At 32.1% G+C, this 20,090-nt stretch overlaps 1 protein-coding gene across 1 annotated transcript in view; it reads right to left on the reverse strand.

Moving 5' to 3' along the window:
- LOC113518050 (major facilitator superfamily domain-containing protein 12-like) overlaps positions 1-19,871 on the reverse strand; it is a 202,078-nt gene extending 182,207 nt beyond the window's left edge. The window contains exon 1 of the mRNA XM_052903092.1: positions 19,738-19,871. Coding sequence (XP_052759052.1) covers positions 19,738-19,856 — 119 coding nt within the window. The 5' untranslated portion in view covers positions 19,857-19,871. The remainder of the gene's footprint in view (positions 1-19,737) is intronic.
- Between the last annotated feature and the right edge of the window lie 219 nt (positions 19,872-20,090).

Consider the following 20,090-nt stretch of genomic DNA (forward strand, 5'->3'; position numbering starts at 1 on the left):
GGTTTATAGTCTTGTTCTGTCTTAAAAATAGTGTTTATTAATAACATCTTATAGGTAATAAACTTAGTAATTCGACTTTAATATTACCAAATCGATTATAATAGCAGATGTTAAAAGCAATAATGTTAGAATTACCTAAGCGTAAAAATACTTCGTTAAAATATTTAAAAGGGTGTTTGGTTGCACGGTATTTTAATTTTATTTAGAACAACGGAGAGGTTACACAACAATTCACTTAGGTAGATTTATTTAGCAACGCAAATTACTTTTTATTATCATTACGTCTAGATTTATAAATAGAATAGACGAGAGTTATCTCGTTAAATAGTTATACTTGCCTCTTTACACGGTCGAAGTCAATTCATACGTGTTAAGTAGACGCCCATAGATATATATATTTCATGATTTTTCCGTTCAAGCGTAGGCATCGCGCGGCGTATTCGGCACGCATGGGCGCGCTTAATGAAAACTATCTTGGATTGTCCGCGCTAAAGGCTCTTCACTGTGAACGCTTTGCACATCAATAACAATCCTCACAGATCCTCTACAGTCCGCAAAACCCACGCCGACAATTTGTCCCGGGCTTTACCGCACTGGATATTCTCGCAAGAATTTCCTTCTTGCGGATTTAGAGTTATGCAAAAGATAAGCTGCAAATATAAGAATATTATACGATATTTTCACATTACATTTTGCCTTCAATTGTATATATATATAAGCTTCTATAGTGTAACGATGATCGTGTTACCAGGACAGAAGTTAATCCAGAACCTCTCGGTAAAGAGTATGATATTCCTTGTCCAAGACGTAACCATCCAAACCAACTAGTCTGTTATAGGCATGTTATGTTTTTACAAAATGACTTACAATATTTTTTTTTATGTTTTATTACAAAGATATAGGTAGAGATAACAAGTAGGAGCTGATACCATAAACGTCTTTCAATAAGACGTTAATTACAATAAAAATGAGAGTAAAAACTTATATTTTTAAAATATATCAGATACAAATAAAACTCATAGCTAATACATTAATCATAGAGTAAACTGTTAAGATGAATAGTAATTACTAACTGTTAAAAGCTTAGATGCACGTGTGGGCGGAACCGGAAGGTAAAGTTATTATATTTTTCTATTATTAAAACAAATTACTGCTTAAAATTTATGTTTGTTTAATTCCTTTCAAATATGGATGTACAAATGTCTGACATTGACAGATACTGTACAAATGCAATTAAGATATCCAAGCGATGCTCTTTGAAGTGTAGGCACTCTACTCGTAGTGTCTAATGCTTAATACATATGTTTATTTGCCACTTGTGGTATTAAAAACATATTGTTTTCAAATAGTACCTGGGTAGATTACATACATACAGCTTTAAAGTATTGGTAACCCTACTACTCGATTTCAACCATACTGTGCGGAAGCCCGCGAGGCTCACGCGTTTAGGTCACGACTCCACTCCAAATCTAAAATTGATTACGTACAAAAAAAGCACTCGGCTCCACAGACCGGTCGGGTCCCGGTATAAAAACAATCCCACTCGCCATTAAATATAATTTATTCAATATTATTATTCCATTCGTAAAACGAAGTTCTATTCGAAGGACAAGCTAAACTACATATGTCTATCTATAAAACTTTTTATGATTCGCTAATTGATAATGACCGTATCACACGTGGGCAGTACAACAAGATCTTGTTTGCAATTTAAAAACTAGATTTTTTCCTATTCATTGGCTAAATGATGTAAATTAAAAAGTACAAATAAAGCCCTTTTATATGATATCGCTCTTGCACTAGTAAGTCGACTTTAAAATTATGAGTATCTGTTGAATATGTATATATAGTATGTATATGTAAATTGTGTGTATTGACCACCTAGCAAAGAAAATAAAAATAATTTATCAATTATTTCCAATACATTATGTGCGGGCCAATGATATTTAATATTCTAAATTTCAAATTAATATTTCATTTATTATTAATAATTTTCAAATTAATATTAAGTTCATTGTTAGTACAGAGATGTAACAGACGGACACAAATACTGTAACAGACGAACGGACAGACGGACGAAAAAACAAAACATACTATAAGGTTTCCTTTGTACTTTATTGATACGGAACCCTCATAAAGCTAAGACAACAACCAACGAATGTAAAATAGTTAGTGTAAAACTATAAATTTCTTAATGATCATTACAAGAAACGTTATTTTATTTCTATCATTGTAGTTAATGTTATAATCAATTTATTAATCCACTTTTATCGGCTTTAAATTGCTAGATTTATCTACTTCGAAGACCGTTAACTGCAAAATTTATAATAACTCTGGGATATTTACGTTGCGTCAGTTGATAATTAGTGCGAATTGGTACCGTTAGGAAATTATAAACTACTACAATTTGCTGCTTCAATATCTGCAGCTGCCAGGGGAGATTCAAGTAAATACTGCGTGAAAATAATTAATGAGCAATCGAGACTCCCGTCACGCACTATGAATGTGACGTCATGGAAGATGTTTTTAATGAAGATTCTAATAGAACACGTCCACATGACTCAACTAATTCTGCATATTATGGCAAATTATCCAAGATATAATAATGTCAAGACAACGTAATGATCTTCAAAGTGCCGGTCATATACCCCCATATGAATTTTCCCGTGTCAACGTTATTTTAAAATTACCATGTTTTTGCCATTTCTTGACTAATTCAAAAAATCAAACACTGTTATGAAAGTATAATAACATTATTCCAAAATAAAAAATAAAATGTATATTAAAAAATCAAATGTTTTTTAAATTATCACAATTTTTATCATTTTCATCAATACTTAAAACAACGTTTTTTTGCCTTTTATTAGCATGTATTATAATATAATTCAAGTTTTATTACTTTATTAAAAATATAAACGTTTTTAAAATGTCATTTATTTTAAAACTTGTATTACTTTATTTGGTATACAAAATTAGATTAAATAAATTTTATCGAAAAGATAAAATATTTATCTATATAAATTTGTAATTTATAATTTTGTTTTACATTATAAAAGTGAAGACTTATATTTACTGATATTTACTTTTTGGAAATATAGGAATCGTCTTTTTTAATAATTATGTTATTATAAAATCAATCAGAAATGAATCAAAAAAATTAAATATGTTAAAAGAAAGTAGAGACTTTAATATTTTAATTTTAGTTAAGGTAAGTAGGTACAAATATATTGATACAGTCCAAATAAAAAGATACAAGTCAAAATATATAACGCTTTTTATAAATTTTCACTATGTGCGCTATTTAAAATAATATGCATAATGCGAACGTAATTACTACATTCTAAATAAAAAAAAAAAAACTCTATTACAGGTGTGACTTGAAATGTTGGTAGATTTTTTTCACTACACTTTATTTTGATATCTGTTTCTAAAGATGAAATTAGAATTTGCATGAAACTATTTAAGCTTGTATAACAAGTGTATAAATCGTATAAAATTTCTCTATCTAATGCATAAATTGTTAATACGTTTACAATAACTTTTTTTATGTTTTGATACGTATTATATATAGTACAGCGACATTATGAATATTTTGCACAAAGATGTCCCTTATTATATTTTTTATCAATCTTTGCTTGTAATATTTACTACATAATCAAGAAGATATTATTAGCTCCCAAACGAGCTAAAATTCATTAAAATCAACATAATCCTTCAAAAGTTATTGCCTTGTCAGTTTGTCTTATTTGGATATATTGAGAAATGATTTGAGGGTGCCAATCTACATAAGTAAAAACATATAAAAATCATCAACATGTGATCGATTCGATACGATTTTTAATCAGTATTGACGACCAACCTATGTTGTATTTGAGTAGAAATTACTTTTATCATATTTGTATGTCTATAGAATTACTAATTACAAAGTTCATTTGAATCTCTTCAAGATGGGATCAAAGCTTTGCGGCTTCCCGTGGTTTGTGACCGCAGGAACGCACAACCTCTATACTCTCTGTTCCTGAACATTAACTCTGGTTTATAACGGCACATAATACACCGCATCTTGTGACGGTGCCTCTATAGCAACTATAGTAAGCAAGCTAGTAATGATACTTATTTTACTTACTCGCCATATATTTTTTTAAATCCGTGTAATTAAATTATTAAAAGATTATTTATTTTTTACTCTTCAATTATTCCCCTACTTGTACTTATATAGTATTGTAAATATGACATAACGAGTCCGTTAGCTCATTTTTGTAACTTTGTAGAATAAACATCTATTACAGATACATAAAAATTTGTATTATATATAAATGATATTTTTGTGTTCATCACCTGACAATGTTAAATAAACTCTCCGCTTCCGAAAGAAAGTGATCTATCAACATTACAGACTTCTGTAAATGTGAAGAGTACCGTGGATATAAAATAATTTATTAAGTTACCTAAAGCCATAACAGATAATAGTAATGCATTTTTTACGTTTAAAATTACACTAACCCTCTTAACATTTGAATCGAAATTAATAGTAAGAGAGACAACGGAAATAAGTAAAATGATTACCCAAGCTAATCATATACAATTCTTTGATTTGATTGACTCGATGTCATAGTGCTGAAATTGCGTAACAAGATGTTTTATTCTAAAAAACATTCAAGTCCTTTGGGGACCAATGTCTATTTCACTTTGACGTCAAGAATACGTACACTATTTACATAAAACGCCTTACAATTTTAATATTCCCTAAAAAAGAAGAAAGCTCATAAGAAATCTGCTATAAAATACCCCTGCGTAGAAATAATTTTCAACTACAGCGCTTTTGTTTGATCTCAACCTTTTACTACCAATATAGGTAGTACTTGTATTATATTATTAGTTATTATGAAAACAGTAAATTTGCATATTTCTTTCTCACTTTACCATTTGCTTCGCCAAAAATTATAGTTTAATAAGCCTTCTATTCATTCATTTTGTTGATCTAAGCCTCCCTATATTTTAAATAAAATAAAAGCAGTTATGGTGGCCTATGTACAAATTCGAAAAGGTTACTGCCTAAAATATTTATGGCAGCAACATAAAAAGTGCCATTAAATGTGAAGAAAGTAAGTATCATTCTGAAAGCAGGTTGCTAATAGTCGCGGTTTATCCATTTTAGTCGCATCTCGAGCCGTATACTAATGTAATTAGTTCATTACTTTGTCCCAGGGCGTTCCTCGCTTTGTACGTCTCACAGATTTATGTTAGCCCCGCGCTGTTTTTCTGCCTATGTGAATAGAAAAAGCTGCTTTTCTCGTATAAATTGCTTAAATGTGCACACAGTAATAAACCCAAATGAATTAGAACCGAGAGCACATAATATTACTTTTTCTTAACCTTATTAGAGCTATATTAGATCTACGAAAACATTTTACAATACTAAATTAAGACATTATTTATATAGTGTATGAATTAACTAAACTTTAAAGAGGGTATTTTTTCAAGTTTCTAAATGATATTTAATGTTAATATTTTCCGCTGAATATCATTTATCATATCAGTATTATTGCACGCAGTTGCGTTGAATATTGCTTAAATATTAGAAATGTAATGAAATATGAAAAGAAAACAATTTATTAAATAAACGTTAGAAGTTTTTGTGGGCTACATTTAACTTGTGAACCGAACCTTGGCAAGTAAAGTCATTGGACCTTGAATTACATAAAGTTACGAAATACGACAAAAACGTAGCAAAAAGCAAGTAGATCTGTTGTTAAATCCACATTCTGTAAACAAACAAAAACTAAAATCTTGTGTTAAATAAATCCATTCAAATCTACCCAAGTGTTCATGATAAAATTCCAACTAGTCGGAGAATAACATGGATTTTAATAAATTCGAATTATATGAACAGCGCTATAAAAGCCGGACTGTCCCGTTAATTAATGCGTAATGCTAATGAAGCCTGCACCTGGCACGACCGTGGGACGAGCGTAGTCGTCGAACTAGTCGCATCACATCCGTCGGTTACTAATATCCAAACAGCCTCTCTACCTCGCCAGTCTGTCAACTCTAATCTGTTTATCACGAGTTTGTCGACATAATAGCCTACGCCACCATCTATACCCAATCGATTTTTATTGTTTTATTCGTTTGTTTCTGCGGACACGTCACGAATATTGCCCTCGGCAACAACAAACCATCTATGCCACTCACGGTTAGCGTGCAGTGAGAGTAGAAACCGAACTCATCGCTGACAGCCAATTAGCCCCATGCCCCCGTGGCCCCTACCCCTCGTGTGCCCTCCTCGTCCCTGTAACCCGCACTCACAGACCCATCTATCTTTATTTGATAGAATCACCCCGCACGACTGACGCACTCAATCCGCAGATACGCTATCGATAGAGGCTCACTCCCGCCAATATCTACCGGTACCAAACACTTCGAACCGCGAGCGTGCCTCTGACATAAATACAATAGGCGGGAGGAATTATGCCTATTAAAATAAATGTTCTTAGCATACAGGCTATTAATTTTTTTCAATGGGTTGACTACCACACAGTAAAGTTAAGAATTCAGCGCTTTGCAACTCTCGTTCCTTTATTCTTAGCTTATATTATAAATAGTATTTGGACGCTTACCATAGCGCAGTAATCAGTACGTTACTTTGCGTAAATGAAATCTCAGAGAGAACTTTACTTAAATTGATTGATGTCTACGCAATAGTGTGATTGTATAGCCAAAAACTAATGTGGATATTCACAAACTTAAATCACTACCTAACTACTTATATTTTTTTATAAAAGCATAACCTTATTAGTGTTATTTAGGATTAATTAATCACAAACACATGTAATAAAAAAAATTAAGATATAATTCTGCGTGACTTATTACGACTAGTTACACTTTATGTTATATTACTCATAATAGATATGTGTATTTTACCTATAATTGTCTGAATCACGTCAATGCATGCTACCTGCTTTAAACGTCAGCAACATAAGAATACCTTGAGAACATAGCACAAGTAAGCTTATGACTTTTATGAAAATAGCCAACAATTATAGCATTAACCATTTTGATGAAAACCAACACCTACTTTAAAATATCGATGCCTATTTCCGATCTATCGACAACTTGAAATAGGAATAAAAAAAGCAAATAAGTGAGCGCACTTCTAATGTCAAGGTTACTGTTCCCAGAATATCTGTTAACGCCGTCTGTGAGTCAGTTCTTCGACTAGTGACTCACAGTACACTTTACACTAACTATATACATGATCACTCGATTGTTTCCCGATAATTTGCTCTTTTACCGATCCATTTATGTAAATTCACATACAATAGATGCAATTCTTTTGTTCGTCGCGAATGCAAAATTGTTAGGATCGCCGCGCACGTGCGCAATTAAAAACCGTGCGTTGAAATGATCTATCATATGTAGGCATATGTAGTTATGTTATTAAGAAATTATTGAATACTTTAATTAGTCATAGTGATGAACATTTACTTATCGTTATTAATTCCTTTATAGATTGAACAATTTCACAAATTTTACTCATTCCATAATTTGATGAAGTCAAAATTCTAAACAAAAAAATTTTAAACGCAATGCAGGTAAAATTACGTTATATATCTCGTATTATTTTTAATTTTGTAGATATTTTTAATTTACACCTTTAAAATTTTTTATTTATTTTAAATAATTAATTACTAATTTAAAATCTACGTCATTATAAGAACATTTTATATTCGTGCAATATTTATTTATTTTATTACAGTTTCACCAGTTCCCAAAAAAATTTAAGTCTAGTTTTTAAAATTTGCTTGTTTGTTATACTAAGTTACATAAAAAGGAATTATATTGCTCATTAAATACCTAATATCCTTTTTTAAAATTGTACTAATTTGAAATTGTCGATTTTCTAATTTCTGGTACAGTAGCTAACTAAAAAAGTCAAACATACACCAAATACGAATTCTCAAAATTCTTTATGCAATGCGAAATTGATTTTGTAGTATATGGTATGAAAAGGATTTGACCTCGTGATTGGCATTCAGTGTAGCTGGTATTATGCAAAAAATGTTTACATAACCTGGCATCCGGGCTGGGAACGTTTTCATCAGTCGACCCCAGTTACGTGCATTGTTCAAACTTTCTCTGTATTAAATAAAATATTTTTATATCTATATAAAAATATCTAAAAATCAAAAATTTTAAATGAAAAAGCTCATGTTTTTTTTTCAATGCCCTAGAGATATTTATATTTATCAAATTGAGCCCAGTTTAACATACTTAAGACACCTTATTGTTGCATAGCATAGATACGTAAGTATAAAATTGAAAAAATAAAAGTCATTAATTTCATCTTTTTTTTTTTTTTACAACACAGGGGGCAAACGAGCATGCGGCTCACCTGATGGTAAGTGACTACCGCCGCCCATGATCACCCACAACACCAGCGGCATTGCAGGTGTGCTGCCGGCCTTTTAAAAAGGAATATACTCTTTTCTTGAAGGTTATGTTGTCGTATCGGTTCGGAAATACTGCTGCTGGAAGTTGATTCCAAAGAATGGTTGTGCGTGGAAGAAAGTGCCTTGAAAAACGCACGGTGGAAGACCGCCACTCGTCCAGATGATTGGGATGAAACTTTAGTTTGTGGCGGGTTGTACGGTGGTGAAAATCAGCAGCAGGTATCAATCCGAACAATTCCTCAGAACACTCCCCATGATAAATTCGGTAGAAGATGCACAGAGATGCAACATCTCTGCGCAGTTTCAGTGGATCAAGTCGGACAGTAAGGCGTTGACTATCGATAATTCGAGCCGCCCGACTCTGAATGCGGTCTAACGGAAGGAGTTGGTACTGTGGCGCTCCTGCCCACAGGTGAGAACAGTATTCCATATGCGGCCTGACTTGGGCTTTATATAATTTCAGGCGGTGTTCTGGCATGAAATATCGTCTCACCCTATTGAGCACTCCTAACTTTTTGGAAGCTATCTTAGCCTTCTCCTCTAGATGACCGCAAAACTGGACGTCGCAAGATATATCAACGCCCAGAATTCCTAGACTCGACTTTTTATCAAGGGAAGTGCCCTGAAAGTGAGGAGATACGACAAACGGCGTCTTTTTTGCGGTAAACGCGCAGACTTTTATCAAAAGCTTATGTGGTTATTTTATTAAAACAAAAAATTGTACAATAACTATTGGAGTCTGACTTCCTCTAATATAGTATTCTTAGTATTGTATATTTAAAAATTTATTCATTAAAAATATAAGTAATGGTTACAATAGGAACTCGTATTACTCTCCCCGGCCATGTTTAACTAAATAATTATCTACTTACCCAAAAAAAAAAAATTTACGCCGTTGGCTAAAAAAAGCTGCTGGAAGTAATTTTCCCCTCTATAAATAATAGCCAGCTGAGTGATCGCGACGTTTCAGATATCCCATGACAAAGTCCGGGTAGGAGGTCGGTGACGGCGCGTAAGCGGTCGCGAGTTCGGGAGCGGGTAACAAATGACGCAATGGTCCCGAGAGTACAGGCAGGACCCGCGTCACACGCTGTCCAACCCGTCGTTAATTTATGTATCTATCACTTTTGTCACTTTTTTAACGATACTAAGTTACTTTCTTTAATAGAAAGGTGTGGCGAATTATACATTACCTGCACTTTGAAAGTTGTGTAAATAAACAATAGGTACTTTAAAAAAAGATCCATTTGTAATTTTTTTCATTTTAAAACCTCAACTTTTTATGTTATTTATATATATAAATTCAAAGTGTAGGTAACATTTAATATTGAAACCAATTTTTTTTTCTAGAATTAAGTATAGGACAAATACCTACATTTTCAAGGTAAATATTGATCAGACTAGAAAATAAATAGTTACTTGACTTATTTCTTTTTTACTATTTTTTTTTTTTGTAATGGATGAAAATGGAATGGTCATCCCGCCTGCGCTAACGGGATACGCTGGCGGAGCACCAGTGAAGAGTGATAGATGAGAATGAAAACAGGTCAGTTAGCCCATCAAGATGAATTCATCAGGAATTAACCATGATAGTTTCCAGGGGGAACCGCGAGGAGGCCGACCTGGTTGGGTATATTGCTTCTTTTTTACTATTAAATTATTGAATTTTTTATTTTTTATTGTTTCTGAATTCAGAGGTTTAAAAATATCATTAAAATCTTGTAAAACTGAGGCCGGAATAAGGACACAGAATGGCTACGGAGGAATATATGTAATTAATTTTTTATTATATGTTAAATTTATTTATAACTTATATACCTACTTAGTAATATTTTATTGTTTTAGTTTTTTTTAACGAATAATAATGGAATGGTAACCCCGTCTGCGCTAACGGTATACGCTGGCAGATCACCTATCGTAATAGGTGAGAATGAAAAGGCAGGTCAGTTAGCCCATCGTGATGAATCCACCTGGAATTCAACAAAATGATTTCTAGGAAGACCATACTAGCAATAGAATTAGTAATCCACATTACTAACAATCCCTCCCCCCCCCCTCTCTATTCTTTTAATTAGCTTCCTTATTGTATATCGGTAAAAGTAATATTTATTTTCAGTACATCAATTTATTATGAAAAAGTGTACTTTTTCATATCGTATATAAATAAATATCATTAGGTAAATAACGACTTTCACTTGAATCAGGGAAAGACAATTGCACCGTGTCATCTCAATATTTGATCTCAGCTTGTAAGACGATGGTGCTCTAAGTACCTATTATAAAGTATGATTTTGAAATCAATAATACTTAGCTACGTAGTCGTTCACGTGTAGCGATGGCGAATGATGAAACGAATAAATCTAATCATAAAGGTGTCTTACGTGCCTTCTAATCTGTGCAAGAAATAATAATATTGATGTGATGTATATGAAGCACGTTTGATCTATTGACCGCTAGCTCCTTTTCTGTATACACACACATATGTAATTGCAATCAAGCGATATTTTTAGCCAAGGCAACTTAGAAATTCACATCATTGTTGTTATTTCTGATGTTTTGACATTGAAACTCGTTGGGATACGTACTTAGTACTAATTACGATATTTCCAATAATTAGATCAACTTAAATTAGCGGAAAGTAGGTAGGTAAAGACTCTAAGACTGGAACGTATGGCGTAAGTGCTAATAAATGCTACATTTTCGAAGCATACCTCGTTGCTAATATGTTCTACATAGTAGGTATATTTAGTTCGACATTTCTCACATAATAACGAAATACTAAGTGCATTGGCCAAAGCAATACGGATTGTATTACTGTTTCACATTGTCGCGTCATATCTAGCATCTCACAAGTATTATTATGTAAGCGGCCGTCAACATATTTGTCTGCAATAATAATAATGACCTTTGGTCACGTTTGTATAATGTACTAATTAATCAACTTATAGATACTTTAGAGACATATAATCTTATAATACAAATACATAGGGAGTAGCTCTTTATTCATCTACATTTAATTTTACGATATTCTACAATTTGGTACTCAATCGTATATATTATAATTAAATTAGTAGAGTTACTTCTTCAATAAGAAAGTATACATACGCTTGGAACAACCTTTACTCAGTTAATAAAAGAAGAAGCTAATTTTGATAAAAAAAAAAGTTAATAACAAGTAATAAATCATTTATTATGTATATCCTTGCCAATCGAAATATTCGCCTCGCTTTCCAAACTAATTTCTCTTAAAAAGTATCAGTTTCAATTGCCCGCGTCAACATTATATAAAAACATTTCATTATTTATAAAGTTTGCTTGGGATGATACTCTCTCGATGCGGATTCTTTCTTTTTGCCACTCTTGATTGATGACTTCTCTTACAACGTGACATTTTCTGATTATTTCGTTTGGTTTATATTCCATAAAGGCAATTACATGATACTCGTAACTATTTCTATTTCTTAAGAGCATGCTAAAAATTTAAATAATAATATATTATCATCAAAATAAAAAAATAAGATATAGTTTACTTATTTCTTAATGACAAAAATAGATACTATTTTGATACACAATAAAAAATTTAAACGTGATAAAATTTGTATTGAAATAATCTCTATTTATAACAACACATCATTAGACATATACTACACAATATTTTCACCAATTCCAAACTAATTTCGAAACTGCTAACTACTTTATTAGTATCATACAAATGTCAAATATGAAACAAAGCTTTCATTATGTTAGACTTACATACGAATATATTACATTTATATATATTTCAAAATGGTTACTGGTAACAACCCACATTTTTAGTAACATTTACATTATACATGTTTTCAAAACTAAACATTTTAAAGACAAAATTATTATAGACTTTTTTATTTGTAAAGATGTACTACGAGTACGTCACATTCCCAAAAAAGTGTTATCTATCTAGTCATATTGCTACAAAGTTTACATAACATTGTCGAGGCTAAAGACAACCACCGTGTCGTCTTTTACATTGATAATTAATTATGAAAATAATATATGAAATAAATTTGAAAACAAAACTAAGGAACTTGGAATATCATTGACTTTTGTGACGTAAGTAACCGCTTACCCACTAGTTACGCATTCACGGCGATTTTGGTCTTATTATTGCGTTGATACTAAATGATGAATGAGTTTTTACCTAAAACGTCACAGCGGAGGGAGCATGGCGGTCGTGAGCCGCGTGACCTCACGCATCTCTACAAAATTCGGGGTCCATTTTCTAGGTACGTGCGTGAAAACGACGGTATACACTAATATTATTTCCCGAGAGGGCTGGTTGGGTAATCGACTTATTTGAGCACTTTACACTAATAACGACCAAGTCAAACAAGCACTTTATTAGAAATTATGATTGGATACAATGAATGTCGTAACGGATCTAAAATCCCACATACTATCTATTTTACGTAACATTCTCGATTGCCCCCATATAGGGAAGTACGGTGGATGAATACAACTAACAATATTAAGTCCAACGGACGAAGTTAAGCAGTGATCCGAAGAGAAAGGAAGCATCACCCCGACACGACACGGTTCCTGCTCAAAAGATAATCAAGTACAGATTTAAACTCTCCTGAATCTGTATTGATACTACTATATATATGTACTAGATACCTATCTATTATATAACGCTATCTTCGTCGTTCTTGTTGATTTTAAGTCTTATATGAAAACATCTGAATCTTGTTGATTTGTTCTTATGCATGAATTAATAAAAAGTATCATATGCAGTACATACCTAGTAGTCCTAGTATACCTACCAAATTTTATTGAAATCCGTCCAGCCGTTTTAGCTTGATTGTATTACAATATTATCCGTTTATAATATTAGTAAAATAAGGAAAAATATTATTGTTACAATTTATTACAAAAGATTTATTAGATCTGAACTGAATCGCTCCAATTATTTTTACAGTTAAGCTGCACCGACCGTTAGATTTGAGAGACTAGTTAGTGAATGTTCAAATTAACAGCTTGAATTTTAAGTACTTCGATAGCGAATCGTCAAGAAATATTTGAGAATCAACCTATTATAATTTGCCGTTACACTTAACGTAATAAGTACCTGCAAGTATGCAGAACCAAAGCATCAACATTACTACATGATAAATGGTGTTTTACAACAAGACAGTATTTAATCTACAAGGGAAACATTCTTGCACGTATTCCTAAACAGTATAAGTCATCGATTACCCTTAGACAACAAAGTCGTGTATAAGATAAAAAATCCCTAATATGGCGGGTAGATCATGTCAAGAAAAAAATATTTCAAACCTATTTTTCTTCAACATATAAAATTCCTTTTATTGAAGATAGAACTAAACATTCGTGCATTATAATCTCACTATAGCATTACTCGTCTTTTACTTCAACTTTCCAACGTAACAGACCTTTACAAAGTGTTCACAATTTATTATTACGACAGTAAAACATAGCTTTAGTTGTTAATGTTATGCACGCGAAGGCACCTACTATACGAGAAGTTACAAAATATTCACGAGTAAGAAACGTGCAATTATTATTACAATCACATCCTTTAACTTAATTACCTTTACTTATTCATTTAAATGAATTCTTTATTTATTTTCAATAATGCGTTATAATGTATTCAAATTAATGATAATATTTATTTATATTCATTTTAATTACAATTCACTGCATACAAGAACATTTGCACGAGAGAGAGAGAAGTATATTTCTTCCACGAAAAGTAGACTTAATTTTGTTGTGGAATTTATATTGCATGTTTTGTTCTACGATTCTAACATGGAATTACAAAGTTAAGAGGACGGTGTGAACAAGGTTTCTGAAACTGCTGCTGCTTAGATGAAGAAAGACTAGACTTCTGCCATCTCTATAAGGAATATATTATAGTTTTGTAGTCTCATGTAGAGTAAGTCACATTACAATAACTTTCAAATTGAAATTTAAAAAAGCAGAGAAAAAAGCAGAAATTATATTTGACATAATTTTAGTTAACATTAGTCAACTGGTGTTACGTTTATTGCTTCTATATAAAATAACTAGAATACTTCACAAGACACAATTTATGGCTTCAGTTAAAAAATAAAATTAATTGACCCTAAAGCAATAGACCGTGTCGTTCATCTAGAAATCGCTCAAAAAAATCATATACCTATAAAAAAGTTGATTGATATACACAAGTGTTCACTAACTATTAAATTTAAAACGTTTTTGAACTTGACTGGAGCTATTAAGTGTTATTAACTTTGGTGGAATGGTGTGTGAGGTTGTTATGGTGTCGGAGTCGAGGGGAATGTCGGAACGCGTTTGATGCGTAAGTGATCAAATGGACTATAGACAGAGCGCGGGTCGATGGTCCATTGCGCAACCCGTTACCTATCTATTTAAATTGGGTTCGGATAAGTTTGATGTACTTGAAAGGCGGGTCGAATAAGATATTCTACTCGACTTGAATTTGAGCACAATCACTAACAGATTACACAGTGGTACGTGACTGGGGACCACTTCATGGAGTTACATGTCACTAGCTTCGACATGTTTGATGCTATCACAAAAGTTTATTATATTCCTTGTAGGTACCAATTTCTATATAGGTAAATTTCGAAACTGTGTTATTAATGTAAGAGAAATACTCTGTTAAATTTTAATGCAGTAATGTAGGCACATTTGATAGAAAATATTTGAATACAGAACGCGACATCGTGTTTCTACAAGTACCTAAATTTTTCTTAGTGTCATACAGAGTTCAAATTCACAAATAAAAACGGAAGCTTCGGTCGTCACAAAATTAATAAAGTCCTACGATACCCCAACGGTAACAAAAAAAATATCGCAATCGATTCTAAATTGTAACAGTCATAAAATTTTAGACAAATTGAGAATCTCCTTCTTTCGAAAGTCGCTTAAAATGTTCCAATTTTCATTGAAACATTCAAATATCCATAAGTTTTATATTAGTAAGATGAAGCAAAGTGTGCAAACATCATCGCCGTGAATATTCAATATTAACGTAGCATAAAATAATCTGAAGCATTTTCCAGGAGCCATCAATCTGGTCCATTAATGAGATTCATTTGGGACGGTCTGCTCGCTGCGACAACCTATTTCCATCTCGATGCAACTCTCGTCGCAGACTGAACGTCGATAAACTAGAAATAATCTCATCCCAGTTTGATCGGTTAATTATTATCTAAATAGATGAAACTTTATACTTATAACATATATCTATCTACTGTATCAGTATCTACAGATATTTATAAAAAAAAGTTAAAAATTAACAAAGTTAACAAAAAATAATAATTTTATTAACACACAAAAATGTTGGTATTTTTTTTCATTTGTCAAATATGTTATTGTTGATTCATATTTTAACTTATATTTGACTCATACATACCTCTCATATTTCCAATAATTTAAATTCTAACGCATGTTTACAAATCACATTATCTATTGAGATATTCTCCCGCAACTAGATAACTACAGAAAAAAAATTCTAACAAACAAACTCGAGCCACAGAAAACCTAACTCGTACCTACTTACGTGCGTAATTTGAATGCAATCGGTTGACACAGGCCCGGAGCAACCTACGGCCGTGCTTTCACTAGAATGCCCTCGCTTTCCAACCAATTAAAAACTTCTCCCACACATCTTAATGAAATGATTCCCTTTATTTTCTTATAACGACACAGAAAGATTACAATAAATAATAGAGATTTAACGTTATGGGAATAATAAAACATTTTCTAAAATAATAATCTAAAGTTCTCTTAACATTTAAACAATATTGAAAAAACAAACAAAAGCTCTAGAGAAATATGTTAACGAGCTCATTTGTTTGAACTTCTGAGTCATTCGATTCTTCTTCTGAGCCAAACAATAGTGCGCTGGTAACACGATATGAGATCTATCAACAATAACAGCAATGTAACAACGTACTTACCTACACGTAACTTTCACTACAGCCGATTATTTGCTTGAAAACACAAGACAAAGAATGATACTATCGTACTCAATATTTTTCGCAATGACTGTTAAATTTTTTGATTTTTTTTTTTTTATTATAATGGTATGTAGATACACAAATCTATAATTTAAATCTCTAAAATTATATCGTTCAGATATTTAAGTATGATTGAGTAACTAATATCTTTTAAAATTTATTCATATATAGGATTTGTAAGTACATATAGATTTCATATTCCAAAATAATATTATTAATATCTACAAGACATGCCATTGTTTTACGAACAAATCTTTGAAAAATATGTAAAGAAAATTATTATCGCGCCGTCACACAGTTGAAACTGGCCAGTATAATTGTCGTTTGGTTTAACTAACTTAGTTTGGAGAAACCCAATTCATTCATATATATATATATATATATATATATATATATAAAAGAGTATATTAAGGTTTCATCAGGGTCGGCAACAGGCACGTGACACCCCTAATATTATTATAATCTTCTATAGACAACAGTGACTGTTTAGCATCAAACGAACTATATGCATGTTTACCACCTTCGTGGAGTAAAAAAATAGTATATTACAAATTCTTATGATAAATTAATTCTACTACCACATTGGTGGTATTTTTTAAAGAAAAAACCTGACAAGAAACTTAGCTAATGAAAGTTGGTATAATAATTTATTACAAAATACATTGCCTTTACTATTTACTTTAAAAATCGTATAAGCAGACCCTTCAGACCAGAACCATAATAAGGGTTAATCTGAAGTACCATTTCCTAAAACTGTCTCTGAAATTACAATTTTCATTTAATAATTTAGCAAAACTATTATGATACAAACCATTGAGAACAAATGTTTAGCAGCTTTGTGCTAAAAAATTAATTTATATTAGTCCTTAGAATAATAATTACGCTGTAATATAAAATTAAACATTTAATTTTAAAGGTAATAATATATATAGAACGATGCTTCATAATCGACTCCACTGTTACTATTTATAATATTAATATCGCTGTGTTGGAACAGAATAACAAATTCATTGCTGCTTCAAAACAGTGGTGCCAACCCAGGTGAGTTACAAAAACTCCAATACCAGTTAGAAATGTTGATTGTTGTGGAAGATTAAAAATAATTTGTAATAAAATAATATTATGTAGATCAGTAACGATTGCATGCATTGCGCTGTAGACTGTAGACATAAGTTTCAATCTGGTCACTTCCTGCATCACTAGCAACGTCTCAATTGCTGCTCTTTTGTAATCAACAATTTGTGCCGCCTCTCGGCGAGAAGCTACCGTCCTTATCCATTCAATAACTACGAGAACGAATACCAGACTATTTCAGACGCCTCGTTATGATTAACTCACTTTCCTCATCGTACTATTGTGAAATTGAATCGAATACTCAATGCCGATGGTGCGTCAGCAGGCAACTCTAGCTCAGAACAAAACTTGTACCTAGCTGTGCTACTATGTGTATCGATATAATTCTTACTAATATTATAAATGTAAAAGTAAGTATGTTAATTTATTACCTCTTGGCGCCTTAGTGGCTCAAACAATCTAAAAGTTGGGTATACACATTGTAATCTGAGATTAAAAAGACATAGGCTATTTTTATAGTATTTATAGTCAATCAATACATTCTAGTTAAACGGAATAAGTCACAACTACTTTAATATATATATAATATTTTTTCAACTTTAACAAGTTTGCGTCTTCTATAAACAACATGATAAAATAATAGTGTAGTAAAAGCAATTACCCGAAACAAGATGTTTTCTTGCGCAACTGTACAAACCACTATATATTTTGCAATCTAATTGTCCTAAATCAAAATTGGCTCTAGATGAATCTTTTTGTTGTTCACCTAATGACGAAGCCCATTCCATTGTCTTTTACATGGCAATTTATATATTGCAATACCAGTAACACGCGACCGATTGTTCAGTTCACTTAATAGACTTTCTGCTTCACAACCAACATTAAAACTACATTAAATTCTATTTAACGGTGTATATAATGCATGGGTATACTTAAATGATAAAATAAAAAATGTATTGCATGCAATTCACAGACATCTGATTGAGATGCAACAACTAAAATTAACACTAAATATAATATCGGATATAAGGTTAATTTATTAGTCTAAATTTCCTCAGATATTAATCAATTATAAAATGGTGTAAACGTAGCCAATCTAATCATTTTGATTCTGTTCTGACTTATTATCAATGTCATGGTGGTAAGTATATATTCCACAGGAAACAAAAGCAGTTGATAGGTCACGCAACGTAAGATCGATCACGCGCACACGTGCCCTATCCCAACCTACCCTACCCGAACACGGCACATACGCAATAAACCTTCATTTTATATAATACCAAATGATCATGAAGAAAAAAAGGAAAAATTTTGCCGATTTATTTCATAGATAAAGAAACCTACCCCGTACACGAAACCTCAAATATTGTGTGTAAAAAGTATAATCCAAAAAATATACTTACATTAGCATATATAATACATTTGCTTAATTAATAACAGGTACCTTTTTTAAATCTGATAACCATTTTACAAGAACACATAGGAAAGCTACTGTCGTTGACCGCTGCTTACGCCTTCGCATCGTGCATAGTTCCGATGACCAAACGTTTTACTCATCCGACTAAGTAATGATACATGAACATAAAGAAATAGTCTGCTCTTAGAACGCCTTATAGGAATGCTCAGAACCGGTCCCCATTTCCGATTAACGAGCACGGAGGGACGCGGTCACGTCACTAAAGTAGATCTGCTCTATGAATCACATATAAGGACCTCTTGACATTTTTCAGTAAATACCTACCCTTAACCACTAATCTCAATTAGGGCTAAATTAACAAATTATCAAGTAATAAACATTTACGTTGTACTTAACATTATTACGTTTACCTATTTCTAGTCAATTGATAGGTACTTACGTGTCTCTCCCGTACTTCTCAGGACAGAAGATGAGCCTGAACCTCTTACATGCATAAATTCTATAACATTTTTGAGGTTGTAACCTTATTTTTCCAGAATATGTCCAGAAATTTATGATAAAACATTAAATTACATACTAGGTACTACTTTACTTAGGCATTAATTATTTGTAATGACGTTATCAAATATATTTCCTACATCATATTTATCAAGTCAAAAGTGAATTGTAGAAACATAGACTTTAATTAAAACATAAGATAGAGGTGCCTGTTATTTCCAAAGCGCATTCGTTGCTTCATCATAACACACATACCGGCAGCAATACTCACCATTCAATAACGGATGCCGTCGATTGTGGATTATTTTGGGCCCGGGAAACATAAACTGGTGAATGTGCGCTGAGCAAAGAGCGACTGAACGCACTACGCCCACTAGTCTCAATGCTCATAAGGAAACGCCAACAATCAGATACATCGCCTTGTTTTAGACGTTCCTGGAATACGAATACGTGCAAATGTTGTATTGATGCTCGTGATCACAGAGCAATAAATAAATCGTGTTGTTGTTCTATTTATTTGCTAATTTGATATTCTTTCACCATATAAATATCATGTTACAAAAACGAAGTCAAGGGGCGACCAACAATTGCTTCAGAAATATCATATATTCCATTACTACATTT

Source organism: Galleria mellonella, unplaced genomic scaffold (assembly GCF_026898425.1).
Source record: "Galleria mellonella isolate WM207_F2 unplaced genomic scaffold, CSIRO_AGI_GalMel_v1 utg132, whole genome shotgun sequence".
Classification (NCBI taxonomy): domain Eukaryota; kingdom Metazoa; phylum Arthropoda; class Insecta; order Lepidoptera; family Pyralidae; genus Galleria; species Galleria mellonella.